Source organism: Oncorhynchus keta, chromosome 30 (genome assembly GCF_023373465.1).
Source record: "Oncorhynchus keta strain PuntledgeMale-10-30-2019 chromosome 30, Oket_V2, whole genome shotgun sequence".
In the NCBI taxonomy this organism is placed as follows: domain Eukaryota; kingdom Metazoa; phylum Chordata; class Actinopteri; order Salmoniformes; family Salmonidae; genus Oncorhynchus; species Oncorhynchus keta.
This window is the reverse complement of record NC_068450.1, coordinates 39,351,903-39,376,405: the sequence shown is the minus strand read 5'-3', so window position 1 is coordinate 39,376,405 and position 24,503 is coordinate 39,351,903. Positions and strand designations below refer to the sequence as shown.

The 24,503-nt window shown below is 43.2% G+C and overlaps 1 protein-coding gene across 3 annotated transcripts in view; it reads left to right on the top strand.

The window, feature by feature from the left end:
* Window positions 1–24,503, top strand: part of spata5 (spermatogenesis associated 5) — a 129,848-nt gene that overhangs the window by 57,933 nt on the left and 47,412 nt on the right. Inside the window, exon 16 of one of the 3 annotated variants that reach the window (XM_035744527.2) lies at window positions 1,167–1,336. The exons of the other annotated variants lie outside the window; for them this stretch is intronic. Coding sequence (XP_035600420.1) covers window positions 1,167–1,265 — 99 coding nt within the window. The 3' untranslated portion in view covers window positions 1,266–1,336. Of the gene's footprint in view, window positions 1–1,166; window positions 1,337–24,503 lie in introns of those variants that run through there. 3 annotated transcript variants of the gene reach the window in all.

The window sequence follows — 24,503 nt, the reverse complement described above, 5'->3', positions numbered from 1 at the left end:
ACCCCAGAGACAAGATGGTCGCCAGGTGTCTTCTTGTCTTCAAAGTGTCGGCATCGTTAATCATCAGTGCCCCCTTCCATTTGGCGTCGCCTCACATGTTTTATTTTGCTTACCCCCCTCCTCCTCAACCCCCCCAAACCCTCTCTCTTTATTTTTGGACAGTCTGTCACCCAGCTGCATTTCCTGTGGGTTTTATTTACAGTTTACCCCGATTAGAACCACATTGGCAACAGCGCGCCATCCTAATGAAATCACTGTGATCCGGCCGGGTGGGTAATGCGAGAAGCAGCCCCCGCAGGGCCAACGGACAGTAAGCCCCCTATACCCCTCATCCCCCGCTCTCTCCTCACCACACTCCATAGTTCTAATGTGGCCACTTTTATTCCACCACCCCTTCAAAGGCAGATTCATCTTTCATCTATCTTTGCTAATGGTATTAACACTGCTTGAGCTTGTGAACACGGCCCGTGCAGCTGCTAGCCCTTAAACAGTTTGAGAGGAGAATTACTACCAGAAAGGCCCACTTTTCTGATGTTGTAATGTTTCCAATTGAAACCAACTGAAGGTAATTATTTAATGGGCGGGGCAATAGTGCTAGGTGGGGGGCATCACCTAAGTAGTGGCAGGGGAAAGACAAAGCATTGATAATCAGGCGTAGGGCTGTGACTGTCATGGAATTTTGGATGATGGTAATTGGCCAGCCAAATGACCGGGGTCACTGTAATAACCGTTGGAATAACAAAAATGTTGTGTTTTTAAGCACATTTTGTCCTCTCTGCCTGTGCTGCCAGAGACATAGAATGAATAGAACGGGGAATCCCCATTCAAGTCAATGATGGTATAATTGGACTGGCGGCCATTTCGAGTGTACCCAAAGGAGTAAAGCAGGAAATTGATGATTCAACTCAACTGAAAAATATATTCCATTGCATGTACCACATCAGATTTATGAGACTTGGAGCGACTGACATTTTATTGTACAGAGCATTCTGTGAATGTCGCAGGGTCCAGTGCCTTAAGCATGAAACACACAGAGAATCTGACTGCCGATAGACTGCCGATAGGTACTTATCACAGTAGGAGGCTGTTCCTTATATTGCTAGAACAAAATAAGTATCTGCTGTCTACTGACCTGGCACTGACGAAACTGCCGTTTCTACTTGTAGGTATCGCAACGCTCGGCAGTGGCTGACAACTTGACTTTGAGCCCATCGGAGAGCACAAGCCTCCACATGGGGGAGCCGACAGGAGTGACAAGAATATGAAACAATCTGGCCTAATCCACCTTTTTCATCAGAATCGGAACTAAAACAATAAAGCATCTTTTTTTTTTCAAGAGCAAGTCTTTACATTGATTACATCTAGATAAGGAGTTTTGTGCTTTTTGTTAACTTTGATAAGGTGCACTAGCTTATTGGCTAGCAAGCTAGCTATTCAGCTAGTGTTAGCTTGCTAACTGAGCCAGGCAGTCACACACACTTCATGTGAAAGAATGGAGTGTTAAGTGCAGCACAATGCACACAACACGTAATGCTTTACCAAGCTAGCTATCTGGCCACTGAGCTAGTAACATTATAATAAATCACAATGGATTAGTTTCTGTAGCTGCCTGTAGCTGGTTGATGAGAGTCAATGCAGTGTCTTTACTTTGCCTAGCTGGCACAACAGCTAGCTAGTTAACAAATAATGCTAACAATTTAACTAACGTTAGCCAGCTAGCTAAACATGTACAGTAGCTTGTGAAAGGCATTTTTCCTATTTTGCTGCCTTACAACCTGGAATTAAAATGTATTTTTGGGGGGTTTGTATCATTTGATATACACAACATGCCTACTACTTTGAAGATGCAAAATATGTTTTATTGTGAAACCGTAAAACAGAAAACTTGAGCTTGCATAACTATTCATCCCCCCCAAAGTCAATACTTTGTAGAGCCACCTTTTGTCGCAATTACAGCTGCAAGTCTCTTGGGGTATGTCTTTATAAGCTTGGCACATCTAGCCACTGGGATTTTTGCCCATTCTTCAAGGCAAAACTGCTCCAGCTCCTTCAAGTTGGATGGGTTCTGCTGATGTACAGCAATATTTAAGCCATACCGCAGATTCTCAATTGGATTGAGGTCTGGGCATTGACCAGGCCATTCCAAGACATTTGAATGTTTCCCCTTAAACCACGCAAGTGTTGCTTTAGCGGTATGCTTAGGGTCATTGTCCTGCTGGAAGGTGAACCTAGGTCCCAGTCTCATATCTCTGGAAGACTGAAACAGGTTTCACTCAAGAATTTCCCTGTATTTAGCGTCATCCATCATTCCTTCAATTCTGACCAGTTTCCCAGTCTCTGCCGATGGAAAAACATCCCCCACAGCATGGTGCTGCCACCACCATGCTTCACTGTGGGGATGGTGTTCTCTGGTTGATGCGAGGTGTTGGGTTTGCGCTTGATGGCCAAAAAGCTGACCAGGGTACCTTCTTCCATATGTTTGGGGAGTCTCCCACATACCTTTTGGCGAACACCAAACATTTTGCTTCTTTTTTTCTTTAAGCAATGTCTTTTTTTCTTGCCACTCTTCCATAAAGCCCAGCTCTGTGGAGTGTATGGCTTAAATTTGTCCTATGGACAGATACTCCAATCTCCACTGTGGAGTTTTGCAGCTCCTTCAGGTTTATATTTGGCCTCTTTGTTGCCTCTCTGATCAATTCCCTCCTTGCCTGGTCTGTGAGTTTTGGTGGGCGGCCCTCTCTTGGCAGGTTTGTTGTGGTGCCATATTCTTTCCATTTTATAATAATGGATTTAATGGTGCTCTGTGGAATGTACAAAGTTTTGGTTATAACCCAACCCTGATCTGTACTTCTCCACAACTTTGTCCCTGACCTGTTTGGAGAGCTCCTTGGTCTTCATGGTGCCGCTTGCTTGGTGGTGCCCCTTGCTCAGTGGTGTTGCAGACTCTGGGGCCTTTCAGAGCAGGTGTATATATACTGAGATCATGTGACAGATCATGTGACACTTAGATTGCGCACAGGTGGACTTTATTTAACTAATTATGTGACTTCTGAAGGTAATTGGTTGCACCAGATCTTATTTAGGGGCTTCATTGCAAAGGGGGCGAATACATATGCATGGACTATATGCAAAAAAAAATTCTTAACAAGTTATTTTTTTCATTTCACTTCACCAATTTGGACTATTTTGTGTATCCATTACATGAAATCCAAATAAAAATCTATTTAAATTACAGGTTGTAATGCAACAAAATAGGAAAAATGTCGAGGGGGATGAATACTTTTGCAAGACACTGTATCCCTGGCTGTATGTGATTATGGAGAGTGCCTAATATCAACAAGGGCTTTCTACAACAATAGCTAACATTGACTAGACCATAATGAACACACACAGACATGCATTGTCAAACAACGCTACTGCCACCTTATGGTTTGGAGTATTTTAATTCTGAGTGAAAAGAGATTGACAAACGTGAACACAATAGAGATTGGCAAACATTTGCCAATCCTACCGGTGTGTCTGAGCTCTTATAGTGCCAGAAAGCCCATATGTCTGCTTTCTGCTACTCCTCTGTCAGCAAAGCTCACCCCACATTTGCATTGTGAGTGACATGTCACATTTTCTGACCTATCCAGTAGGGATATGCATTGGTACCCAGTTCAAATGTTCAAGATACAACTGCATCAGTCCGCGGACACCAAACCGATACAAATGTAGCATGCATCGGTCAGAAAATCGATTCAAACGTTGCTAATCGCCGATTTTAAATGATTTTTTTGCTGATATTACTTTCTTTCTACCTTCCGAAAATACCTCATCTTTTGTGACAACTTGATGCGTCCCCTCCTTCAGTGTCGAACTAAGCATTTAACTGTGTTGACAGTCATTGACCTACATGTCAAACAACCATGGGGAATATCAGTAGCCTAGTCCATTGGTTCCCAACTCCGGTCTTTGAATACTCCCAACAGTACATATTTTTGTGGCCCCGGACAAGCACACCTGATTCTACTTGTCAACTAATCATCAAGCCTTTGGTAAGCTGAATGGGGTGCTTTTGTCCGGGGCTTCAACAAAGAAAATGTGTACTGTTGGAGGTACTCGAGGACCATTGTACTTGGAATAAAAGTAAGCTAGACACAACTCCAAATCAGTAAAGACTTACAATGGTCCAAACACACGCACACAGTCCTGAAGGTGTGACAGCGCCTCATCCCCCTCAGGAGGTTGAAAAAGTTTTGGCATGGGGCCTCAAATCCTCAAAAGGATTTACAGCTGTACCATTGAGGCCATCTTGACTGGCTGCATCACTGCCTGGTATGACCATAGCACCACCTTCAATTGCATGGCGCTACAAAACCCCTTGCCATCCAGGACATCTATATCAGGTGGCGTAGAAGGAAAGCCCAGAAAATCGTTAAACTCCAACCACCCAAGCCATAGACTATTCTCTCTGCACTATTCTCTCTGCTTCTGCATGGCAGGCGGTGCCGGTGCATCAAGTCTGACACCAACAGGCTCTTGAACAGCTGCTGTCCCAATACAATAAGCTCCATCAGCAGCAGATTTTAAATTAGAATTGAAAATTAATATATTTATGCAACAACTGTTAGTACATCGTAAAAGCATCAAAGCGAATCACATTGATTCGTTCTCTAGTCAAACTGTCATCAGTTATATGAAATGCAGTCAAATATGTACTGTTACTAAATATGATAATTTTTATTTAACAATTATTTCACAATTATAATAAAAGTTATATCTTATAGTAAGTCGTTTATAATTTGATTGTTACTATATTTAGAAAGCAATTTGTCATTTCAAGCCCACTTTCGTTGAATAAGAAAATAATCATATATGATATTTTTGTACTGTGTACTTGAGCTTGTGTTCTCAAAAGTGAGTACATTGCAGAAATGTATGACTATTTTTAGCAGAATGGTGAGATCCAGACCTTTCTAGAACTATACAGCATTTTTTGTTATTGTTTATGGCCATCTCATGAAAGTAATTACTTTTAGGCGTAAATATACATTTTTCCAAAGCGTTCAAGAGGTTTTAATATCATTTAAATTAACATTCTACATCACCATGGAAATGATCATGTCACAATACCAGGCAGCCATTGCAAGGGTACCCATGAGTTTACAAGTCAAAATGCCAGGGTTAGAGGTTCCAAGCCCATTCTAGTCATTATATTTCTATGTGTGCTGCTACTGCATTTTTGTGGTGTGTTGCCTAGGCAACCCAAAGGCTTGTTTCAGCAAGGACTGACAAAGTTTCATCACATTGTTTAGAGTCCGTGTTAGGGCCGAAACGAACACAATCGCACAAATGCCCGGCCATCCCGTCTTCTGTCAGCTGTTCAGTTTTTATTTTATTTCCATGACGGTCTTTATCCATAACCGTCGGTTACATAACCGTCGGTTAAAGTCTCTGCATGGTCAATCCAGCATCTGAAAAGGCCATACATTATTTACTGTGATGCAGCCTCTGCAGACTTCAGGACTTTCATACTTCTTGCACTTAGTGGAGCAGAGCAGAGCTATTGTGAAGGAAGTTTTCAAGGAAATTAATTTGTGTTTATACAGGACGTACCGCCCGCACTTACTGTCAACCAATCATGTCAATGTGGATCTATACAAAGCCCTCCAGCATTGTTACAACATTTGAGAGGTGCACGGCGATGCGGTACACTGCTTAATTTGGCCTTTGCATACCACTTGATTTGGCCATTGCATGCTTTCAGATGCTCCGCAATTGCAACACACCCTCCCTGCAAAGACTCTGACCACATTTTCCGATCAAGCATAAATTGTCTTTTATATGGTAATTGTGCCAGCCCTAATCGGGCTTCCTTAAACCCCCAAACAAAGCAAGATGATACAGTCTCTACCGTGCATTGGCTTGATTATCAGTGTTTGTGTTTGCTTCTCCTAATGTGTTTGCGCTGGATTCTTTTGGGGCTGTTGGCTGCCGAGGCCCCATTTTTATTAACGGTTTGGTGGGTTCACTCTCCGTGCCCGCTGATGCAAAACTGAGAAGGGAAAACATTTAATTTCCTCTGGAAAAGCACCAAGGTGTGTATTTATCTTTTAAATTGTAAGGAGGGGATTGGGCGGGGGGAAGAGAAGGGAGGGGGGGGGGACTTTGAGCGGCGGACAGTTTGACATTGCCAGCTCTGTAATGTGTTCCTTTGCTCTGGGAACGTGGAACCCTTGGACAGCCAAGCTCCAGGATGAAGTCGCAAGCCTGGGGAGCTTCAGACATCCTGTTTTGGAACAGCCTGCGGCCCGGGTACCGCACGGCACCTGCGGACGACGCCATCGCGTCTGCCAGCGCCGGGGACAGCGTCGGGGACCTCCAGTGTTTTGACTTGGCTGGCCTATTTCGCTCTTCCCCAGTTGCATTGGCTCCCCATGCCCCCTGTGGATTATCTTGTTTCACCATGCAAGAATGTGTCTTGGTGAAGCAACAGAGAACTTGCCATATCTGAAAACAAATGTATGAAAAAGTTTTCTATCAGAAATAATATTTTGTTGTACAATATCTTTATCACTTAAGTACTGGCTCAAACATGCACCTATACACACACCCATGAATCCATTCTGCTCTAACCTTCTGTTGTTCACTTGACTGTGATTATAATACTTCACTATTGTCCAAAGTGTTACCAGTGACATGCTGTGCTGTATATTTATTTTCTTTCCTCCTACTCCACTAGTCAGATTTTCTTGAGAAGCTGATATAACAGGAAGCTTGGGAGATGGCGCTCCCTCGTTTGTTGCTATTTAGGACAACAGGAAGGAGCCTGCGTCTGTCACAACCCCCTCCGGATTGCCCAGTCTGGTCTCACCAAGCAGCCTTGTGGAGTGGCCTGTTTTGTTGTCTAAATAGGCTACCTGTGAACCCTGGAGTCCGCACACTGTCACTGTGTCTCTGGACATCAATCACTCTGAATTAACTACATGTTTTGCCAGGGGAGTGTCCCCTCAATTATGCAGGATTGCATTTTCCCACTATACGTCAATAATGTTATTTGATTTACAATGTTATCAGGGCCCAGGTTTGACCACTACTACATCCCTTGCTCTGACAGGCAGCAGGCCTAAAGCAATATATTGTTGACGGTTTGTCCATGCAGGCTCAAAATGGTGGCCATTTCATTGTTATCGCCCATGAAGAAGTGTTTTGAGGAGGCTTTAGTTTGCATTAAGGTGTTTATTTATGAAACTCCTTGGCTAGTGATTGGGATTGTTGTCCAGGAAGGAGACCTTGATTAGTTTATGAGAGACTTTGTGTCGTCGTACAGAAATATAAAGAAATGCTTGCCAGTCAAAATCAAACATGGAATTCCTGCAGGTCTTCTTATAGGGGACACATGCACACATAAACACATTATAAAAAAAGTATTCTCACTGTAAACTGCATTTGTTTTCAGCAAACTTAACATGTGTAAATATTTGTATGAACATAAAAAGATTCAACAACTGAGACATAAACTGAACAAGTTCCACAGACACGTGACTAACAGAAATGGAATAATGTGTCCCTGAACAAAGTCAAAAGTAACAGTCAGTATCTGGTGTGGCCACCAGCTGCATTAAGTACTGCAGTGCATCTCCTCCTCATGGACTGCACCAGATTTGCCAGTTCTTGCTGTTAGATGTTACCCCTCTCTGCCAAGTTCCTGGACATTTCTGGGGGGAATGGCCCAAGCCCTCACCCTCCGATCCAACAGGTCCCAGACGTGCTCAATGGGATTGAGATCTGGGCTCTTCGTTGGCCATGGAAGGACACTGACATTCCTGTCTTGCAGGAAATCACACGTGGCATTGTCACGCTGGAGGGTTATATCAGGATGAGCCTGCAGGAAGGGTACCACATGAGGGAGGAGAATGTCTTCCCTGTAATGCACAGCAGTTGAGATTGCCTGCACTGACAACAAGTTCAGTCCGATGATGCTGTGACACACCGCCCCAGACCATGACAGACCCTCCACCTCCAAATTGATTCCGCACCAGATTACAGGCCTCTGTGTAACGCTCATTCCTTCGACGATAAATGCAAATCCGACCATCACCCCTGGTAAGACACAACGGTGACTCGTCATTGAAGATAACTTTTTGCCAGTCCTGTCTGCTGCAGCGACGGTGGGTTTGTGCCCATAGGTGACCTTTTGGCCAGTGATGTCCGGTGAGGACCTGCCTTACAACAGGCCTACAAGCCCTCAGTCCAGCCTCTCTCAGCCTGTTGCGCGGACAGTCTGAGCACTGATGGAGGGATTGTGCGTTTCTGGTGTAACTCGGGCAGTTGTTGCCATCCTGTACCTGTCCCGCAGGTGTGATGTTCGGATGTACCAATCCTGTGCAGGTGTTGTTACACGTGGTCTGCCACTGCGAGGATGATCAAAAGTCCGTCCTGTCTCCCTGTAGCGCTGTCTTAGGCATCTCACAGTACGGACGTTGCAATTGCCTGCCCACATCTGCAGTCCTCATGCCTCCTTGCAGCATGCCTAAGGCAGGTTCACGATGATGAGCAGGGATCCTGGCCATCTTTCTTTTGGTGTTTTTCAGAGTCAGTAGAAAGGCCTCTTTAGTGTCCTAGGTTTTCATAACTGTGACCTTAATTACCTACCGTCTGTAAGCTGTTAGTGTCTTAACGACCGTTCCACAGGTGCATGTTCATTAGTTGTTTAAGGTTCATTGAACAAGCATGGGAAACCATGTTTAAACCCTTTACAATGAAGATCTGTGAAGTTATTTGGATTTTTATGAATTGTCTTTGAAAGACAGGGTCCTGAAAAGGGGACGTTTTTTTTTTTTTTTGCTGAGTTTACTACTGGCACTCACCTCCCATATTCCCAGATGCTGGATACTCATCTGGCATCCTTTACCAGCCTTGCACAAGTTATAAATGCTATGGGCTCAACTTCTAACCCTTGGAAAAGACCAATAGACCCTAGGCTGACATCAAAGGACCTGGACATCAAACACAAACCAAGCGCATAGATATTCATTCAGGATAAAACGAACATGAACCCCACCATTTGTCAATACCATGATTTATTGGCATTTGTAGAAGAAGAAAAAAGCCATTGTGTTTGGTCGGGTTTTGTGGAGGTCAGGGATAACACAAGGATTCTGTCATTGTGCTGATTGTGCATGCTAGTTTAGTTTGTTTAGAGTGAAAATTAGGAGAGTACAATGCTTTTGGTGGCATTTTTAGGGATGTTGAGAATAACTGAAGTGTTCTGTGAGAGCCTTGGAGATTTGAAATGTTATGTCATGAACAGTCCTTGCTCTAGAGATAATCAGGGACATTGTATTATCTCCTCTCTCTCTCTCTCTCTCTCTCTCACCTCCCCCTGACGCTAGCCTGTCTGAGTGGCCTTTTGCCATGCATTCCTCCCTTCCCTATTTGGCCCCAGCTTCAGGAAGTGGCCCAATTAGTGCATAAACAACATGAAGGGGGGGAAGCACCAATTAGTGCTCTTTGAGCTCTGTCCGTCAGACCCACAACTGTGCTGTGCAGACCCGCTCACAAGGCCCTGCAAACGAGGAAGAAAAGGAGGGGGAATGGTGGAGCGGAAGGCAAACAAATAAACAAATCATTAAAATTCCAAAGTACAACGGACCTGTGCTATGACACTTGCAATGCTCGCCTGCGTTTTTGAAAGTCACTTGTATACAGTGAAGTAGGCCAGGATGCAAACAAATTAGCAACCAAGGCTAGGCTAACGTTGTGGGCTCACATGCTAGGTGAAAAAAAGCTCTCGGTTGTTATGGGATGTGGATAAAAGCGTCCGCATGCTTCCCAGACTAATAGCTTCTCAAAATGGACAAACCCTTATTGTCGCTTTTTTCTTGTTTTTCAAGCAAAGGTTTTTTTCAGGGAATATGCAAGCACACTTGTTCGGTTTGCCTAGCCGACTTCGGTTAACCGCCAGCTGAACTGAAGCACACTGACTGCCTTTGACCAGTGTTTATTTGTAAATCGGGAGGTGCTGGAATAAAAAAAAGTGAGCAAGAGGGGGTTGATCGGAACGCATGAAAAAAAGAAAATGCCTTTAATCAAGCATTGCATGTATATCATGGCATTTGCGTAGTGGCATAGAGTAGAGCAGAGGTGCTTACAGAATTTGCACACCTGGGGAAAATGTTTTTTTATATTGCATTTATTGCAATTCTACGTCATTTTACATGACTGGAGATTTTAGCAGAATCTTTTAATACAACACAAATTATCAAAATGTCAGGCTACTCTGACACTGACAGAGATTAATAAGAACAGCCTCATATTGAATGCAAACAGTAGCCTAGTTCAACAAAAAGAGTGGAGTGAGATGGTAGATCAAACATGAGGACATTTTCCAGTGTCACTGACTCACCCAATGATGCGCAGCGCACTGACCGGCGTTTTACTTTTTAAAACGATGCTGTTCGTCAACCAGACTATTTGGGAGTTGATACAATATTTTGGTATCTACAGACAGATTAGAGTGTTGTATTAGACAGATTCATTTTTCAGCAGGAGCCATTTGCTTTACAACGTGTGGTTTTCCCGGGATTGTATTTTAAATATTGTGAAAAGCCTGTTTTGACTGCCGATTGGTTGCCTGTTGCCGCGCTTTCCCGACTGTAGGCTATTCTTTGTGATTGGGCTACACTTTTTTACATGATCCACAGCTATGTTTTAAAAGAAAGAGAGGGAGGGATACCTAGTCAGTTGTACAACTGAATGCCTTCAACTGAAATTTGTCTTCTGCATTTAACCCAACTCCTCTGAATCAGAGAGGTGCGGGGGCCTACCTTAATCGAAATCCACGTCTTCGGTGCACAGGAAACAGTGGGTTAACTACCTTGCTTATGGGCAGAACGACAGCTTTTTACCTTGTCAGCTCGGGGATTCGATCCAGCTTCTTTTAGCTAGGCTATTGATCCTCTGTGGCTAAATTATAGACCTAATTTCTGGTGTAGTATTTTGGATTTCATTTATTCATGTAGGCTACAGGCAGGAGTAGCAAATTCTATAATTTTAGCTAATGTATTTAAACGCAGCACTTCCACGACCCTTGCACCGGCTACAATTCTGTATGATTTAAAAAAATGAATTTGCATATTAAATAACTTTAAAATAAATGATGAAGTGCAACTCTTGAGAGATGAGTTGCAGGCTCATGTCTATGAGAGCAGAGTGTGCTAGAGAGAAGAAAAATGTCATTCTACACTGAACCAAAATATAAATGCAACATGTCCCATGTTTCATGAAATAAAACATCCCCGAAAATGTTCATTCACACAAAAGCATATTTATCTCAAATTTAAGGCACAAATTTGTTTACATCCCTGTTAGTAAGCATTTCTCTTTTAACAAGATAATCCATCCACCTGACAGGTGTGGCATATCAAGAAGCTGATTAAACAGCATGATCATTACACAAGGGCACCTTGTGCTGGGGACAATAAAAGGCCACTCTAGAATGAGCACAGGTGTCTCAAGTTTTGAGGGCGCATGCAGTTGGCATGCTGACTGCAAGAATGTCCACCAGAGCTGTTGTCAGATAATTTAATGTTAATTTCTCTACTATAACATGGTGACCAGACTACTAGCACACATGTTGAGTTTGTCCACCCACACCAGATGCGATCAGGACATGCAGGTTGAAATATCAAAACAAACTCTGAACCAACTATGTTAATTTGGGGACAGGTTGAAAAGCATTAAACATTTATGGCAATTTAGCTAGATAGCTTCCTGCCAATTTGTCCTGGGATATAAACATTGGGTTGTTATTTTACCTGAAATGCCAAGGTCCTCTAAAAGGGTAAACCAAGTTTGTTTCTAGTAATCTCTCCTCCTTCAGTCTTATTCTTATTCTTTGGACTTTATATGGCAGTTGGCAACCAACTTTAAAGGGATGTACCACTCCCAACTGGAGTGTGGACCTCAGTTCATCTTTCAATCACCAACATGGGTATTTGCTCCTAAAATCCAATGAGGAGATGGGAGAGGCGGGACTTGCAGCGCGCCAAGCGTCAAAAATAGAACCAAATTCTATTTTAGCGCCTGGCTATGTAGACACGCGTGAGCAGTAAGGGTGCAATGATTGAATAACATGTATGTGTTATATTATGCGCGAGTGGTTTGGTCAGCATGTAAGCCGCCTCCAACTTTGCTTTAGAGAATTTGGCATTATGTCCAACCGGCCTTGCAGACCACGTGTATGTCGTTGTGTGGGCAAGCGGTTGGTGGTGGTGGGGTTATGGTATGGGCAGGTAGGCATAAGCTACGGATGACAAACACAATTACATTTTATCAATGGCTATTTGAATGCACAGTGACAAGATCTTGTGGGCCATTGTCGTGCCTTTTTTTAAAAGGTATTTGTCAGCAACAAATGCATATCTGCATTCCCATTCATGTGAAATCCATAGATTAGGGCCTAATGAATTTATTTCAATTGACTAATTTCCTTATATGAATACCAAAACATACAAGTAACTACTAGTTCTACAACCTGTGTACAGATGGAGGAATAGTTGTAGTCAGTATTGAAGTTCAAAAGTATCTGTAGTACATCATTGTATGATAGAATGCCATTTCAAAAGTTAAACGTTGACAAATATATTGCATGTAGCATTTATAGTTCCATGTATTCTTCCAAACTCCAAGACGGTCGCCACTTCTGGGAAAATAAGAACTGGTGCTCAATGAGATTCATGCTCGGCTTTGACTTTGGAAATATCACTCAGGCCTGAATTCTGACTCAAGATGCATGGAGCTCCAACTGAAACTGTAAATCATATCACACCCTCGTGTCAATGGAGAATTTGTGTGAAAATGAGTAAATGAAAGGATAATTGTGGATTTCCGCTGTACAATTGGTCTCCCCCGCTCTGAGCCTTGTCATTACTTTATTGGTTTGGATTATGTGGTGCTAGCCATTACCAGCAGAAGTTTCTGTGGTTAATGGTTTCAACCAATGATGAAATCCAGGCTAAGAACACCAGGGTTTAACTGCGTAGGCCAATGTTTCCACTGGGCGGCTATTTAATAAAAAACAATTTAGCCCCAAACTCCAGCCTTTCACTGGTAAATCTTAGTAAAATTATCATGTCTGCACTGCTGATTAATGGTATTTAGTGAGGTATGATTTACAGGTGACACCTCTGGTGTTTGCACATGGCCAACTCAAGGAAGCACTTCTATGGCTGACACATACCGTTAAAGTCGGAAGTTTACATACACCTTAGCCAAATAGATTTCAACTTCAGTTTTTCACAATTCCTGACATTTAATCCTAGTAGACATTCCCTGTTTTAGGTCAGTTAGGATCACCACTTTATTTTAAGAATGTGAAATGTCAGAATAATAGTAGAGAGTGATTTATTTCAGCTTTTTATTTATTTCATCACGTTCCCAGTGGGTCAGAAGTTTACATACACTCAATTAGTATTTGGTAGCATTGCCTTTAAATGGTTTAACTTGGGTAGCCTTCCACAAGCTTCCCACAATAAGTTGAGTGAATTTTGGCCCATTTCTCCTGACAGAGCTGGTGTAACTGAGTCAGGTTTGTAGGCCTCCTTGCTCGCACACACTTTTTCAGTTCTGCCCACAATTGTTCTATAGGATTGAGGTCAGGACTTTGTGATGGCCACTCCAATACCTTGACTTTGTTGTCCTGCCACAACTTTGGAAGAATGCTTGGGATCATTTTCCATTTGGAAGACCCATTTGCGACCATACTTTAACTTCCTGACTGATGTCTTGAGATGTTGCTTCAATATATCCACATCATTTTCCTCCCTCATGAAGCCATCTATTTTGTGAGTTGCACCAGTCCCTCCTGAAGCAAAGCACTCCCACAATGAGTGCTGCCACCCCTGTGCTTCACGGTTGGGATGGTGTTCTTCAGCTTGCAAGCCTCCCTGTTTTTCCTCCAAACATAACGATGGTCATTATGGCCAAACAGTTATTTTTTGTTTCATCAGACCAGAGGAGATTTCTCCAAAAAGTATGATCTTTGTCCCCACGTGCAGTTGCAAACCGTAGTCTGGCTTTTGGTTCTGGTATGACGACTGTGTGGTCCCATGGTGATTAAACTTGCATACTATTGTTTTTACAGATGAACATGGTACCTTCAGGCGTATGTAAACTTCTGACCCACTGGAATTGTGATACAGTGAATTATAAGTGAAATAATCTCTGTAAACAATTGTTGGAAATATGACTTGTGTCATGCACAAAGTAGATGTCTTAACCGACTTGCCAAAACTATAGTTTGTAGTAATTTGTGGAGTGGTTGAAAAACAAGTTTTAATGACTCCAACCGAAGTGTATGTAAATTTCCAACTTCAACTGTACGTGAGATATGACAATTTTATTTGGCTGAGCATGGGCATTTTTGTTAAGAAAATGGCACTGGCATAGGGCAGGGAGATATATTGAATTTTAGTTTTTGCGCGATATTCCAAATGCCTGTATTGCAAGAATCAATGTTGTTTTTTTTTCGCTTTTATTTTCGCTTGTTCTCATGTTGTTTTTTTGGTCTTGTTTTCTTCACTCCTTTTGTGCTGTGTGCACCTTCCCCTTTACAACAGAGATCTGTATATAATGATGAATTGCAGATGTCTCCGCTCTGACAACGGGAGTCGTTCCAAAGGCAGGAAGTCAGGCGACGAGCTTAGGTCCAAAATAAGACCATAAAAACGCATTGGGCTTGTTTTGGACAGATTTTGTCGAGTGTGAAACCTCTCGCTTTGCCTCATCCTCTATGGTTTACAGAGACTCCCCATGCCCTTCCCCCTGATCACATCTTCCTGTAACAAGCGGTTTTATCTTGCTATTTGCATTAGAGGTCTGGTCCAACAGAATCAGAATCATTATTTTACTGTAATATTTTTATTTGACCCCCTTTTTCTCCCCATTTCGATCTTGTCTCATTGCTTGCGTACTTCGCCTCCTGCACCTCCCCATCGGGCGCAGGAGGCCAAGGTCGAGTCATGCGTCCTCCGAAACATGACCCGCCAAACCACGCTTCTTAACACCTGCCCGCTTAACCCGGGAAGGCCTCACCAATGTGTCGGGAGGAAACACCATTCAACTGACAACTGAAGTCAGCCTGTAGCCGCCAGTATTGCCACATGGAGTCGCTAAAGCGCAATGAGCCAAGTAAAGCCCCCCTGACCAAACCCTTCCTAACCCGGAAGACGCTGGGACAATTGTACGCTGCCCTATGGGACTGACGATCAAGCCTTAAACCACTGCACCACTCGGGAGGCCCATAAGTTAAACTTTTAAACAATATATTATTCATGTCTCAACTACTCAAATTGCGCACAGAGAAGACACTACTAAAACAAGTGAACAATGATTCTGGAAAATGCTCAGGATGTCGGGCTACCAAGTACCGCTAGCAGCATTTTAACTGAAGATGCCTGCTACAAGAAGTTAAACATTATTAGTGAATGTGCATTTATGCATGGTTTGGTAAAATTTGTAACAAACAGGGTATTTTCAACATTTTCTAAATAAAATAATTAAATTATTAGTGGCTCTTATGGTTGTGGAAGGCCTATATTTAGTCTATGTGTAATTTCACAAGCCCTGAATTCATTAGGTTATTGTTGACTGTTTGAGGTGCAGTGTGTTTGACCTTTAGTTGTACAAATCATATTTAGATAACTTTTTTTTAAATAGAGAAGTTGTGAATTGCCCCATAAGTTTGAAAAATATCAAGAAATTATTTTTCGACCATATCGCCCAGACCTACGCTGGAATGTATAGCAGCCTTTTTTACGGGCTCCTGACCAATTTATGTTTTTATGTACATAATATTTCCGCCATCGTTTCCTATGACCAAAAAGAGGTTCTGGAAATCAGAACAGCGATCACTAACTTCAATTAGGAGGAAGATTTCTACTTCAACGGGTCGGTGGCGCAGGACATACTTCTCACCAGGACCAGGCCCTTATTCCCGACACTCGGAAGAGAATGAGAGGCCAATGTGCAGGCACCCTGAAGAAACTGCGGCACAAATAAATCAACTGCCTCTACTGAAATCTGTCTTAATTCATTTCTACCAGTATGTCACCTGAGGTGAAAAAGTCTAGATGACCTTTACTCCATAAACAGAGACACATACAAAGCTCTCCCTCGCTGTCCATTTGGCAATACTGACCACAACTCTATCCTCCTGATTACAAGAATAAACTCAAACCGGAACTAACAGTGACACGTTTGATATGGAAGTGGTCTGATGAAGCGGATGCAAAGCAACAGGACTGTTTCGCTACTGCAGACTGCAATATGTTCCCGCACTCATCCGATGGCATTGAGGAGTTTTACCACATCAGTCACCGACTTCATTAATAAGTGCCGTTGTCCCCACAGTAACCGTACATACATATCCCAACCAGAAGTCATAGATTACAGGCAACATCTCCAGTGAGCAATAGTTTAGGGCTACTGCTTTCAAGGAGCGGGACACTAACCTGGACGCTTATAAGAAATCTCGCTATGCTCTCCGACAAACCATCAAACAAGCCAAGCGACAATACAGGAATAAGCTCATACTCAAATCAAATTGTATTTCTCACATGTTTCTGAATACAACATGTGTAGACCTTACAGTGGAATGCTTACTTACGAGCCCTTAACTAACAATGCAGTTTTAAGAAAAATTATTGTTAAGAAATAAAAAAGGAAAAAAATAATTAAAGAGCAGCAGTAAAATAATAGTAGCGAGGTAATATACAGGGGGTACCGGTACAGAGTCTATGTGCGGGGGGGCATAGGTTAGTCGAGGTAATTGAGGTAATATGTACATGTAGGTAGAGTTAAAGTGACTGGGCATAGATCATTTAAAAAAGAGTAGCAGCAGCGTAAAAGAGGGGGGTGGACAATGCAAATAGTCTGGGTAGCCATTTGATTAGCTGTTCAGGAGTCTTATGGCTTGGGGGTAGAAGCTGTTAAGAAGCATTTTGGACCTAGACTTGGCGCTCCGGTACCGTGCGATAGCAGAGAGAACAGTCTATGACTAGGGTGGCTGGAGTCTGACCATTTTTAGTACACCAGCTCTGACACTCGTCAGATGTGGCAGGGCTTCCAAACTATCACGGATAACAAAGGGAAACCCAGCAGCGAGCTGCTCAGTGATGCGAGCCTACCAGATTATCTAATTGCCTTCTATGCTCGCTTCAGGACAGGCAACACTGAACCATGCATGAGAGCACCAGCCGCACCAGCCGTAGTCGATGTGAGTAAGACCTTTAAAGAGATTAAAATTCACAAGGGCACATGTCCAGAAGCATTACCAGGATGCGTACTCGGAGCATGGCAAGTGTCTTCACTGACATTTTCAACCTCTCCCTGACCCAGTCTGTAATATCTACATGTTCAAGCAGACATCATAGTCCCAGTGCCCAAGAACGCCAACGTAACATGTCTAGATGACTATCTGTAGCTTTGAAAGGCTGGTTATGGTTCACATCAACACCATCATCCCTGACACTCTGGAACCACTCTAATTCGCATACCGCCCCAACAAATCCACAGATGACGCAATCTCTATTGCACTCCACACTGCCATTTGCCACTTGGACAAAAAGAGCACGTACGTGATGCTGTTCATTGACTACAACTCCGCGTTCAACACCATAGTGCCCTCCGAGCTCATCACTTAGCTAAAGACCCCAGGACTAAACACCTCCCTCTGCAACTGGATCCTGAACTTTCTGACGGATGCCCGTATCAAATCAAATCAGATGTATTTATATAGCCCTTCGTACATCAGCTGATATCTCAAAGTGCTGTACAGAAACCCAGCCTAAAACCCCAAACAGCAAGCAATGCAGGTGTAGAAGCACGGTAGTGAGTCTAGGCAACAACACATCTTCCACGCTGACCCTCAACACTGGGGCCCCTCAGGGGTGCGTGCTTAGTCCCCTCCTGTACTCTGTTCACCCACAACTCCAACACTATCATTAAGTTTGCCAACAGCACAACGGTGGTAGGCCTGCCCCCCGACGACGATGAGACAGCCAATAGGGAGGAGGTCAGAGACCTTGCGGTGTGGTGCTAGGACAACAGCCTTTCCCTCAGTGTCAGCAAGACAAAGGAGCTGATTGTGGACTACAGGAAAGGAGGCCTGAGTATGCCCCCATTCACATCGATGGGGCTGAAGTAGAGTAGGTTGAGAGCTTTGAGTGTCCACATCACTAATGATCTGTCATGGTTCAAAAACACCAACACAGTTGTGAAGAGGGCACGACAACGCCTTTTCCCCCTCAGGAGGCTGAATGATTTTACATGGGCCCTCAGATCCTCAAACAATTCATGTATGGCAACTGCTTGGCATCTGACCGTAAGGCGCTACTGAGGGTAGTGCGTACAGCCCAGTACATCACTTGGGCCGAGCTCCCTGCCATCCAGGACCTCTATACCAAGCAGTGTCAGAGGAAGGCCCTAAAAATAGACTTCATCCACCCAATTCAGACTGTTTTCACTTCTACTGCATGGCCAGTGGTACCGGTGCACCAAGTCTGGAACCAACAGGACCCTGAACAGCTTTTACCCCGAAGCTAATAGACAGGTAAATAGATAGTCCGGGTAGCTATTTGGTTAACTATTTAACTATCTGTATATACCCTTTTTGCTCTAACTTTTTTTGACTCATTACGCTGCTGCTACTGTTTACTATCTATCACGTTATTCCTATTTATATGTACATATCTACCTCAATTATCTCGTACCCCTGCACATCGACTCGGTACTGATACCCCTTGTATATAGCCACGTTAATGTTACTCATTGTGTGTCTATTATTACTTTTGATTTGACATAGTGATAGGGGACAAACCTAACAAGGAGTTAGGTTAGTCGCTAATCGGAAATGACTGACTCGGGCTCAGACGAGTCAGTATAGACAGGAGATGAGGCTTGAAAAGGATTAGTCGTAATCAGGATGTGCTCAATAGAAAGAAATCCCAAGGCTAATGATTTCATTTTTTAAAGATGTAATCCACAGTAGGTGGAAACTGCGCCACTGTCCGCCCTACCACCGTTGTCATTGTTTTTGTTGCCAAGCTGAGGAGCGTGGCGCAGCATGGTAAAACAAATCACAGAAAACAGTGGCAAGAAAAAGTATGTCAACCCTTTGGAATTTCCCAGATGTCTGCATAAATTGGTCATCAAATTTAATCGGATCTTCATCGGAGTCACAACAATAAACAAACCTCGTGTGCTTAAACTAATAACCCACTAATTATTGTATTTTTCTAGTCTTTATTGAATACATCATTTTATCATTCACCGTGTAGGTTGGGAAAAGTATGTTAACCCCTCGGCTAATGACTTCTCCAAAGTTAATTGGAGTCAGGAGTCAGCTAACCTGAAGTCCAATCAATGAGACGAGATTGTTGGTTAGAGCTGCCTTGCCCCATAAAAACACTCACAAAATTTGAGTTTGCTATTCACAAGAACTATTGCCTAATTTAAACCATGCCTCGAACAAAAGACATCTCAGAAGACCTAAGATTGAGAATTGTTGACTTCTACTTCCACCTTTCCAGAAACAAGTCTCTCACTGTTGCCGCTTGTTCTAGACCCCCCTCAGTCCCCAGCTATGCCCTGGACACCATATGTGAATTAATCGCCCCCCCATTTATCTTCAGAGTTTGTACTGCTAGGTGACCTAACCTGGGATATACTTAACACCCCGGGCGTCCTACAATCTAAGCTTGATGCCCTCAATCTCACACACATTATCATGGAACCTACCAGGTACAACTCTAAATCCGTAAACACGGGCACATTCATAGATATCATCCTGACCAACCTGCCCTCCAAATACACCTCTGCTGTCTTCAACCAGGATCTTAGCGATCACTGCCTCATTGCCTGCGTCCGTAATGGTCCGCGGTCAAACGACCACCCCTCATCACTGTCAAACGCTCCCTAAAACACTTCAGCGAGCAGGCCTTTCTAATTGACCTGGCCCGGGTATCCTGGAAGGATATTGACCTCATTCTGTCAGTAGAGGAAGCCTGGTTATTCTTTAAAAGTGCTTTCCTCACCATCTTAAATAAGCATGCCCCATTCAAAAAATGTTGCACATCTGAAGTTTGCAAAAGTGCACCTGGATGTTCCACAGCGCTACTGGCATTCTGTGGACAGATGAAACTACAGCTGAGTTGTTTGGATGGAACACACAACACTACAGTATGTGTGGAGAAAAAAAGGCACAGCACACCAACATCAAAACATCATCCCAACTTTAAAGTATGGTGGAGGTAACATCATGGTTTGGGGCTGCCTCAGGGCCTGGACAGCTTGCTATAATTGACGAAAAAAATGAATTCCCATGAACTAAACAACTGCATATGGATTCAAACTTTCATCCTCACTAGCAGGAAATCCTCCTTTCTGTTTTGATTGGATTGGGCCTCTTTGTTTTTTTCCCAGTTATATAAGCAAATATAAGGTAAAAATGTACTCATTTACATTCCACCTCCGCTGGTGACACCATGACACGCTGTGCTACTCCAGCTTAGCACTCACTTACCAACAATTATGCTCTGCCTATCCCTAAACAGTGTCAAAATTGACAGTTAGACAAACAAATGATTACTGTTAGGTATAAATTTAGTGAGCTGTTCACTGTTTCCAATTTCGTAGGGGCAACTGTAGAGAAACCCATATTTCAAACTTCTGGTCAATATCTGCGTATGTCGTTTTCCAACGTGTCTCAAAATGTTTGCATTCTTATTGAGATACCAGAGGAAAGGCTCACCGGGTATAAAAAAAAAAAGAATGTGCTTTGTGGCTATGATTTTGAAGTGTGTTTTGCGGAGCAAAGCAAGAGAGAGCATTATTCCATATGGTTGTCAATATGCATGAGTTACTGCACAAGGTCCCACAGAGAAGTGTAGAGATGCATACTGACAACTGGAAAAACAGTTTGCTCTGGGTCCTTTGATTGAGGAATATTTTGCTGGGGGGGAGAAAAAAAAGGGAAATTAGTTATTTGAGTTTGTTTTGGGGGAAAATGGATATGTACACTTGATATCTGCTATATAGATAAAGGGCTAAAATGTCTTAAACAGTGCAACAGCAACCGGCCATTGAGAGTTTTTTTAATGATAGTTTTAACTACTTTGCATAAAGAGTAGCAACAATTATACTGTAGGTAGCTAGTGTGTCGTGAAAGAATAAAGTCATCTGAGTGATTGATGTTAGACGCTAAGATTTGGAGAGTGAACATTGACTTTGAGATGACAAAGTCCAAATTTTTCCTCACAAGAATATATATAGACAGGTGTGTGCTTTTCCAAATCATGTTCAATCAATTGAATTTACCACAGGTGGACTCCAATCAAGTTGGAGAAACACCTCAAGGATGATCAATGGAAACAGGATGCACCTGATCTCAATTTCGAGTCTAATAGTAAAGGGTCTGAAAACGTATGTAACTAACTTATTTTTCTATATATATAAACGTGCAAACATTTCTAAACCTGTTTTCGCTTGCCAGTATGGGGTATTGTGTGTGGATTGATGAGGAAAAACACTGTAACATGACAAAATGGGGAAAAGTGAAAGGGTTGAACAGGCTGTTGATTTTGGCCTGTGGAATGTTGTCTCACTCCTCTATAATGGCTGTGCTAAGTTGCTGAATATTGGTGGGAACTGGAACATCCTGTCGTACACGTCGATACAGAGCATCTGAAACATGCTCAATGGGTGACATGTCTGGTGAGAATGCAGGCCATGGAAGAATTGGGACATTTTCAGCTTCCAGGACTTGTGTACAGATCCTTGCGACATTGGGCCGTGCATTGTCATGCTGAAATATGAGGTGATGGCAGTTGATGAATGACACAACAATGGGCCTCAGGATCTCATAACGGTATCTCTGTGCATTAAAATTGCCATCAATAAAATGCAATTGTGTTCGTTGTCCGTAGCTTATGCCTGGCCATACCATAAACTCACTGCCACCATGGGGCACTCTGTTCACAACATTGACATCAGCAAACCACTCACCCACACGAAGCCATATATGTGGTCTACGGTTGTGATGCCAGTTGGATGTAGTGCCAAATTCTCTAAAACGACGTTGGAGGCGGCTTATGGTAGAGAAATTAACATTAAATTGTCTGGCAACTGCTCTGATGTACAGTCCTGCAGTCAGCATGCCAATTGCACAATCCCTCAAAATTGTAGATATATTTGGCATTGTGTTGTGTGACAAAACTGCACATTTTATAGTGGACTTTTATTTTCCCCAGCACAAGGTGAACCTGTGTAATGATTGTGCTGTTTAATCAGTTTCTTGATATGCCACATCTGTCAGCTGAATGGATATTTATTTATACACAAAAGTTGAGAGAATTTTTTTTTTTGTGCGTATGGAAAATTTCTGTAATCTTTTATTTCAGCTCATGAAACATGGGACATTCCCTTTACATGTTACATTTATATTTTTGTTCAGTGTATGTTAAACTACAAAACAATAAAATGGGTGAGTTTTTCTGAGTTTTATGACAGGGCGGCAGGTACCCTAGTGTTTAGAGAGTTGGACTAGTAACCGGAAGGTTGCAAGATCGAATCCCCGAGCTGAGAAGGTAAACATTTGTCGTTCAGCCCCTGAACAAGGCAGTTAACCCACTGTTCCTAGGCCGTCATTGAAAATAAGAATTTGTTCTTAACTGACGTACCTAGTTAAATAAAGGTAAAATAAATAAAAATATAGAAATGTTGGTGATTTGTTGGATGTGAGTATTGTAGTTCCATCTGCCACTGAGGCTATCAAAGATAGTCAGTTTGAAATAAGAGCTCAAATGACTTGTTTTTGGTGCTCCTATACCCTAGCCGTTTCTGTATTTTGTTCCTCTCACAGAAAATTATATAACTATCCGTGAAAGTAGAACTGTACACTGCACTCATTCCTTTTCTTCAAACACAGTAAAAGCCACCTCGAGTCAAAACCGATACCCAAGATGAATTTTGACAGGCAAATAGCCACTCTCAAGTCATGTTGGCTCCTCTGCTGTTTTAGCAGACGTAGGAAGTCCTGGGTTCCATTTGAGAGATTTACAAGCCCACAAGTGCTTTAGTATTACAGTACAGCGGGGCCCAGTGCAGAAAGAGCCCAGAGTGCAGGTAGGGCTGAAGCAGGGGCTCTAAAAAGGTTGTAGGTTATAAATACTCGACGGGGCGTCCTTCCTGAAGCACAAAACGCCGGGCTTTGAACAGGGCCCATCTGCTGCGACCTCCTCCTGTCTCTTTACCATCCCTTCTTGTCCTCACTCCCCCTGCCCCCTCTCTTTGGCCTAACAGCAGTTTGCCTACTGGGTAAACAGGACGTTTGATGGTGGAGGCTGGACCTGTCTGTCTGTCTCTCACTAACTCACACACAACACACACACACAAACACACAGTCTCTTCTCAGCAGACCTGCATGGGGGTCATCACATGATGGCGGTGTGCAATTTGATGCGCCACGTAGATAGCTTTAATATCAATAGGTCTGGGGCATTGGCTTACAACAACATCCTGGCTTTTTACAAAGGATTAGAGAGGAGGGCTGCTTTTTTTCTAGTACAGGTACCTGTATTGGTGTGTGAAAGGAGCTTCATCATCTTCAATGCTCACCGTGTGCTGATGTTCTGGTCCTTTCCTCCTCTTTTGATTGCACCAGAACAAAATGCTTTTCTGTTTAGTCATTTTCTCATGTTTTCATTCATTTATGATTATCATTTGAAAAGCCGAAGGAAGAAGGGCTACCGCTCTGCACTTTTTGGCATCTCTGATTCCTCTGAATTTTACCTCAGTTCACTATAACAATGGCTGAGGTACGCACTCTACGTGCCTGATAAATATCTCAACTTGGATGTCTGCCCACCACCTCAACCTCAACAAGCTCTTTCTCCCGGGGAAGGCCTGCCCGTTCCAAGACCTCCATCACGGTTGACAACTTCACGGTGTCCCCCTCCCAGAGTGCAAAGAACCTTGGCGTGACCCTGGACAACACCCTGTTGTTTTCTGCAAACATCAAAGCAGTGACTTGCTCCTGCAGATTCATGCTCTACAACATCCGTAGAGTAGGACCCAACCTCGCTCAGGAAGGCTCCCATGTTGAGGGTCAGCGTAGTGGATGTGTTTTTGCCTACCCTCACCACCTGGGGGCATCCGTCAGGAAGTCCCGGATCCGATTGCAGAGGGAGGTGTTCAGTCCCAGGGTCATGAGCTTGGAGAGCACTATGGTGTTGAATGCTGAGCTGTAGTCTATAAACAGCATTCTCACATAAGTGTTCCTCTTGTTCATGTGGGAGAGGGCAGTGTGGAGTGGCATAGAGATTGCGTCATCTGGAGATCTGTTGGGGTGGTATGCGAATTGGAGTGGGTCCAGGGTGTCTGGGACGATGGTGTTAAGCCATGACCAGCCTTTCAAAGCATTTCATGGCTACAAATGTGAGTGCTATGGGGCAATATTTATT